Source organism: Erigeron canadensis, chromosome 5 (genome assembly GCF_010389155.1).
Source record: "Erigeron canadensis isolate Cc75 chromosome 5, C_canadensis_v1, whole genome shotgun sequence".
In the NCBI taxonomy this organism is placed as follows: Eukaryota; Viridiplantae; Streptophyta; class Magnoliopsida; order Asterales; family Asteraceae; genus Erigeron; species Erigeron canadensis.
The window spans coordinates 16,560,269-16,566,972 of record NC_057765.1 but is presented as its reverse complement, the minus strand read 5'-3'; the positions used below and the strand labels follow the sequence as shown (position 1 = coordinate 16,566,972).

The window sequence follows — 6,704 nt, the reverse complement described above, 5'->3', positions numbered from 1 at the left end:
GAGCAAATGCTAACGCCGAAACTCAAGAAGGCCAAGGTGGCCGAGGTGGTCGCCATGGTGGTCGTGGTGGTAGAGGTGGTCGTGGTGGCCGTGGTGGCCGAGGTGGTCGTGGTGGCCGTGGTGGCCGAGGTGGTCGTGGAGAACATGTAGAGGTTCAAGAGCCGAATGGAACCCTAGCTGAGCAGCTTACGGCACTATTGCCGACTCTTGTGGCTCAAGTGGCAGCCGTACTAGGAGTTAACATTCGAAATGGAGGACAACGAGCCATAAATGAAGCTGAAGTGGAAAGACGAGAAGCGGTGGTTCAAGAGGCAGAGCAAGTCAGAGATGTGGTCGTTGTTGTTGCTGAGCGCGAAGCGATTGTTAGGGAGAATGGCAATACGAGATACCGCCAAGGATGTGCCTACAAAGATTTCCTCAACTGCAAGGCTATTGATTTTGATGGGAAGGGTGGGGCAACTGCTTACCACCAGTGGATAGAAAAAATGGAGGCTGTAATTGCTATGAGTCACTGCACTTATTATCAGAGAGTTACTTATGTTACTGGATGTTTTGTGTCTGATGCTTTGTCATGGTGGAACAATGAGATACGCGTTAAAGGATGAAGAGATGCAGCCTTGGCTATGCCTTGGAAAGAGTTCAAGGATCTGATGCAAGCAGAGTTTTGCCCTGTCCATGAGTTATTGAAATTGCAGACTGAGTTCCTTTAACTTACGATGGTTGGAGCAGACCATGCTCGCTACACTAGTAGATTCTATGTACTGTATGATGTGCACTGTGATACTTGATACTTGATACTTATGTTGGAGTTTGAGGTGCTTGATACTTTATACTTATGGTAGAGTTGGAGGCACCAGATACTAGATACTTGATACTTGATACTTATGGTGGAGTTGGAGGCACTTGATACTTGATACTTGCACCTTAGGCCTGGTATACCGTAAGTGCTGGTGGCATAGAGATACTTGATTCTTGCTATCATAAGTAAGTTGATAGCCATATTGCTGTGTGGATCTTGATGATATTTCGACCTGGCACCACACTTGATACTTGTTTACAAAACCTACGAACTCACCAACCATTGTGTTGACGCTTTTGAGTATCCTTTCAGGTGAACATGTGAACCACATTAGAGGTGGCTAAGGAGCATAGCATGGTGACCTATAGCAGACCAGACTAGGGTTTTGGAGCTGCATATCTTATGTTTTCTTATGTTTGCTATATGTTTAGACTATGGCATTATGACTAAGTGTTAATCCCCTGCGTGGGAGTTTATCTATGTTTCGTTTGAATCTTGACTCTATGTTGGATATTTATATTTGAATTCTATGAAATGTGTGTTATTTAAGTATTCATGTTGCTACTCTACGTAATATCCATGACGCGTGTACTATGCGTCGCATCCCGAGTTTTCCGCCTTAGTCGAGGTGTGACAATTGGTGGTACCGGCTTGGGTAATTTAACTAGCAATTTAGGTGATTGGGTAATTTGTTCACGGTTGGTGGTGCCACGTGAGCACTTTAATCCTTTTACGATTATCTTTTCAACTCAAATGAATTTGATCTTAATTGAATGCAATCATGTTTGAAGTTTAGTGAACTCAAGGTGGATGATCTTTATTATTATTGTTTGAAGTTTTTCCTTACTTTTATGCAAATTGTCTTTTAAATTTCTTTTAATTTATTTGTCAAGTGAGAAATGAAGTAACACCCCTTTTTCCAAACCATTTTACCAAACAACTAGTTAAAACCAATGCCCGAGAACGAACACGGTCTTACCTTTTAACTATATTTCAAACAGTCGGGTCCACTGCCCGATAGTCTGTAGTAGTGAGTTTTTAGTTTAAAATTTTTGAACTCAATTTAGCACATCATCTTGCTAAGGCCAACACTAAGGGTGCGTTTGGTAGGAAGAAATTCAGGGAAATGAAATAAGACAGAGAAATAAAATATAGAGAAATGAAATTAGCTGAGAATTTTAACGATTTCAATTGTTTGGTAAGATCAGAGAAATGAACCTCAGAAATAACCAATATGCTAATTCCTTCGTTTGGCATGAATAACAAAGAAATGAAATGAATTTTCATTTTGCCAATCCGTCATCACAATTTTTAAAATAAACATATATTTTCATCTAAAAACATATACATATAAAATCTTACAAGCTAATAAATACTATCAAAAAATATTCAGGGTAAGTCATAAAAGATAAAATATAGGCCATCTTCTGTGATAATTTTTACAAACCCGCCTCTAAATATATATTCCAAAGCTTACAAAAACAAAAAGAAGCATAACAAACACATATGTATCATATCTATTCAAGACCACATCACTATTAGCTGGCAACTTGTACTCCATTCTTCCCATGACAACTTGACTAAAACCTTTCGACACTATAATTAGATTCATACATTGTTGTGCCTTGCCTTCCACTCATTAAACATGTTGTTAGCAAGAGTATCTCTACTATCATTCCATACTTGCGATGTCTCAACAGTACTAATAAGATCATCATGGTCATATGCGTTTTCTGTGTGATTAATTGGCACTTCATCCTCACAAGGGTCTTCATCCATTTCTGTCCGTATGAAATTATGCATCAAACAACAAGCAGTAATGATACGTGGCATCGATTCAATTGGGTGGAAACAAGTATCATGCAAGATTTTCCATTTAGCTTTAATCAAACCAAAAGCTCTCTCAATAACATTCCTTGCGGATGAGTGTTTTTTATTATATAACTCCTTTGGTGTGGTAGGCGGATTCGACCAATCGTTAATATGGTACCGTTGGCTGCGATAAGGAGTCAGAAAGCCATCACCATTTGTATAACCAGCGTCACATAGATAATATGTTCCTAATAGCAAAAAAAACATAATTTGCATTTATAAGCATATAATCGGATATATATTCATAAAGTAGTTACATGAATGATTTTGTGACATACCATGAGGTACTCGAAGACCTTGTGGTCTACTAATAGCATCTCGAAGCACTCAACTATCTGCTTTAGAACCTTCCCATCCAGCCAATACGTGAGTAAACATGAGGTCTCTTGTACATACCGCAAGAACATTGGTGCAAATCGAGCCTTTTCGTGTTCGATAAGGTTTTCTATCAACAGTAGGGACCCTAACATTTATGTATGTCCCATCTAATACACTAAGATAACCCTACAATAAAAATAAAAATGGTTGGTTAATAAATATCATACATAATACTATTTTCATAATGATGTAATCGACTAACCTTAAACCATTTCCACCTCTCATCCGTCTCATCATTTGGAACAGGGACAGGTGTGACGTAAAACTCTTTGCGTAGCCGACATATTGGATCTAACACTAACTTGAAATATCGGCTTATAGTTTCACTAGATCTCTCGAATCTATTAATAATAACTCGGTTTTTTCCATTATGAGCAAGCGTATGTAAGAACACTGCAACTTGCTCATCAACTAACATGTGTTTGCTATTGCATATCTCTCCTTTACTTTCAAGCAATTTACAAAGTTTTGAAAATGCAAGTCTATTCATTCTAATAGTAACAATGCTCGCGATATCACTTTGATACACTATCCTCCACATATTAGCACGTCTACTATCAAAGTTCAGTAGATATCTCCTACGAAGTGTTCTAGACTCGATCATATGATTAATGATCAAACAACCCGATACAAACCATCGAGCCATAGTAGACAGTATGTTAAAAGTTCCTATGGTAGCCGTTGTGGCTACAATCATTCTTTGCTTTTTTTGTTGTGCCAAAGGTAATCTTGCCATCTATAAATCAGTACAGATATAACAGAATATAATTTAATCAATATAACAGAATATAAACTAATCAAAGACTTCATTTACAAGCTTTACACAAATATATATAAACCATTGCTATTGATTGTGAACACTTTATAAATCTTGTAACCCATACGAAAAGCAAATGAAAGTATCTACAATAACAATGATGAAATACGATTATATTAACACACAAACATGATATCGGGTTTGACTACGACAATCATCATCAATTACCAATACGACATACATCTTCAAGTTAAAGAACCAAGAACAAAACCAAAAACTTGTGAAAATCACAATAGTTGGTGTGTAATCATATAAAAGAAAAAAAAAATAGAAGTAGAAATATTAAATATATAATTGGCTAGTCCAAATCAGAACAAACAAAAACAAATTGGAAATTAGAAAAACAATTAGTGAACCGACTTGTGATAGTGAAGAAATCAAAGAAAGAAGAATTGAAAAAGGACAATATATATACCTCTAATTTATGGAGATCCAAAGCCAACAACCATTGAATTAGATGAGGTGAATAGAATCGCCAAAAATCGCCGGAGACAAAAAGTTTCTTCAGATCTATATTGAATGTGAATGTCTCGTGATCTACAATATATATATTTTTTTTAAGTATAACCAATTTCTCAAGTAAAAAGGCATGGAGAAATCATTTGAGGAAAACTCATTTCTTCACAAAATGAGTGGAAATCAAAACGTGAAGGAACGATTTCTCTGAGAAAATGCAATTCTCCGTGTACTATTTTCTCTGACCAACCAAATAGTGGAAAAGATTTCATTTCCATTTCTCCCACCTCATTTCTTTTTATCAAACACACCCTAAGGTTGCTAAAATAAGACCGATGCTAAGGCAAAACTTGATAAAAAGAAAAAATAAAGCAGTTGTTGCTAAAAAGAAACCGGTTTAAAAATCTAAGCCAACTACAAAAAAAGCCTTATTAACCAAACGAGCATGTTACCCGCGCAATTCGGTGACGGTACCATTGGTGGTGGTGGTGACGTTGTTAAGTGATGTAGGTTGATGTAAAGATGATAGTGGAATATTTTAAAAGATAAGGGCTTAGAGTGTTAATTATTAAAATAAGGATTTAGACTGTAAATTAATTTATTAAGGGCAAATTGGGTAACTTATAAAACTCTTTTCATAGTGAGTGTTTATTAAGGGTAATTTAGTATTTTCATATGTAACTATTGTGTACCACTTTATATTATTAGGGAGTGTAATAACTTTTATGAAGGAGTATCTATAATATAACTAAAAGAGGAGATTGGGGGTACACTTGACACCCCTAATCCCCCCTCTTTATTAATCATCTATTTTTTAAATATTTAATTTAATTTAATAAATGACTGACTTTATTATTAATTACAAACTCTTTTTATTCTTAAAAGTCTCCTAAAAATTATTTATTTATATATACAACCTAGAAAAAACCCTCAGATATTCTCAAAAAAAAAACCTACGATCGACTAACAAAAGGTTTTTTTATTTATATACTTTGTTCATATGTAATTATTATTATCATTATTATTTAATATTTAATTCTTATTGTTATTATTATCTCTTTTTAGTCTGTTTTCCATTATAGGTTCGTTATGACTTCTTCTTCAACAACAAAAACTAAGACCACATTAGTTCATCTTGAAGAACTTAAACCAACATATGTTAACCATCATCTACAACTCCGTATTGTGCATGTATGGACTTTTTCGGAGTGGAACAACCTAAAGAAAATCAAAATGTTCAAGATGGTCATTGTTAATGAATTGGTATGCATTTTTCAAATTATATACTTTTTTGTAAATATTTTATTTAACTAAATTTGTAAAAAATGTAAACTGAAATCAATATTTATATGGATTTAATTTTCATATGTTTCTTTTTTAGCTTTCGTATTGATTAAGTTTTGATATTGGTCATATTAATGGTTGCTCTAATCATATTAACTTAGATTAATATATTTTGAGGTTATCCGTTCAATAGAAGGGCCTGAACACTAGGTAGATAGATAAAAAAAAAGAAAAAAATTTAAGCCCAATCCTCCAACCCAACAATCCTTAAAATCCCCATGCCAAACAACCACTGTGTAATTTGATTCCCATCCTACTCGGAGAGAAATTGAGTTTTAAGAAGAAGAATTTCTCCATCATTTTCACTTCGAGAAATGAGACACTAAAAAAAAGGGATATAAATTACTAAATCACGTGCATTCCCCCCACCAAACTTAACCCCCAATTTTGGTGACTCTTCCTACACGTCGACCTTCTCCTCCGACCTTCACTTACAGCTGCTCTTCTTCTTCTTCTTCTCCCGGGTGGTAAGATCTGTCGAAACTAATTCCCTTTCTAATTACTTACTAATGACATCACATAATCAGAAGGTTCATCTAATGAAATGAATTTAAGAATGCTATATCTAAATTCATCGATTATCGAAGCTCAAAATCAATCTACAACAACATTTTTATTATAGAAAATTTGTAAAGACCTAATTTTAGCCTACAACAGTTAACCCAAGATGTTCCTTTCTTTTCTCTCTCAAGTAAAACATGGAAAGTGTTTTTGATTCGAAACGGAGGAAAATAGCAGCAGACGACCAAAGTGACACGGTAACGACTCTGTCAATATCTATCATATATACATACAGAGAGAAGGGATCAAGTGAGAACCACATATATGGTGAGAACCGTGAGAACCATTGAAAAATCATCTCTAAGGACTTTGCCCTTAACATTAAGGGTTACGCCCGTACCGTAACAACCGTTACCATCTCTTTGATCGCCGCCCATCAAATCCAAACCATTCCTATATGCGTCCGGTGACAACCCCTTTAGAACGTATGTAGGGCAACGCCCGTACCGTATCCATACGTTTTCTTAACACGTAACC

The 6,704-nt window shown here is 35.3% G+C and overlaps 1 protein-coding gene across 1 annotated transcript; it reads right to left on the bottom strand.

Annotated features, from left to right (window-relative positions):
* Positions 1-2,222: 2,222 nt before the first annotated feature.
* Positions 2,223-3,773, bottom strand: LOC122602422. Its single transcript, XM_043775106.1, has 3 exons — positions 3,252-3,773; positions 2,950-3,175; positions 2,223-2,859 (listed from the first exon to the last, which is right to left on the bottom strand). The coding sequence occupies exons 1-2, from the start codon at positions 3,744-3,746 to the stop codon at positions 2,999-3,001; spliced, it is 672 nt and encodes a 223-aa protein (XP_043631041.1). The 5' UTR covers positions 3,747-3,773; the 3' UTR covers positions 2,223-2,859; positions 2,950-2,998.
* Between the last annotated feature and the right edge of the window lie 2,931 nt (positions 3,774-6,704).

What these genes read in the sequence shown, in the direction of transcription:
- LOC122602422 (XM_043775106.1), bottom strand. Translation starts at nt 3,746, where the DNA reads ATGATTGTAGCCACAACGGCTACCATAGGAACTTTTAACATACTGTCT. An exon ending in AGAGGTGGAAATGGTTTAAG is followed by an intron (nt 3,176 to 3,251) that starts GTTAGTCGATTA and finishes TTTTTATTGTAG; the next exon opens with GGTTATCTTAGTGTATTAGA.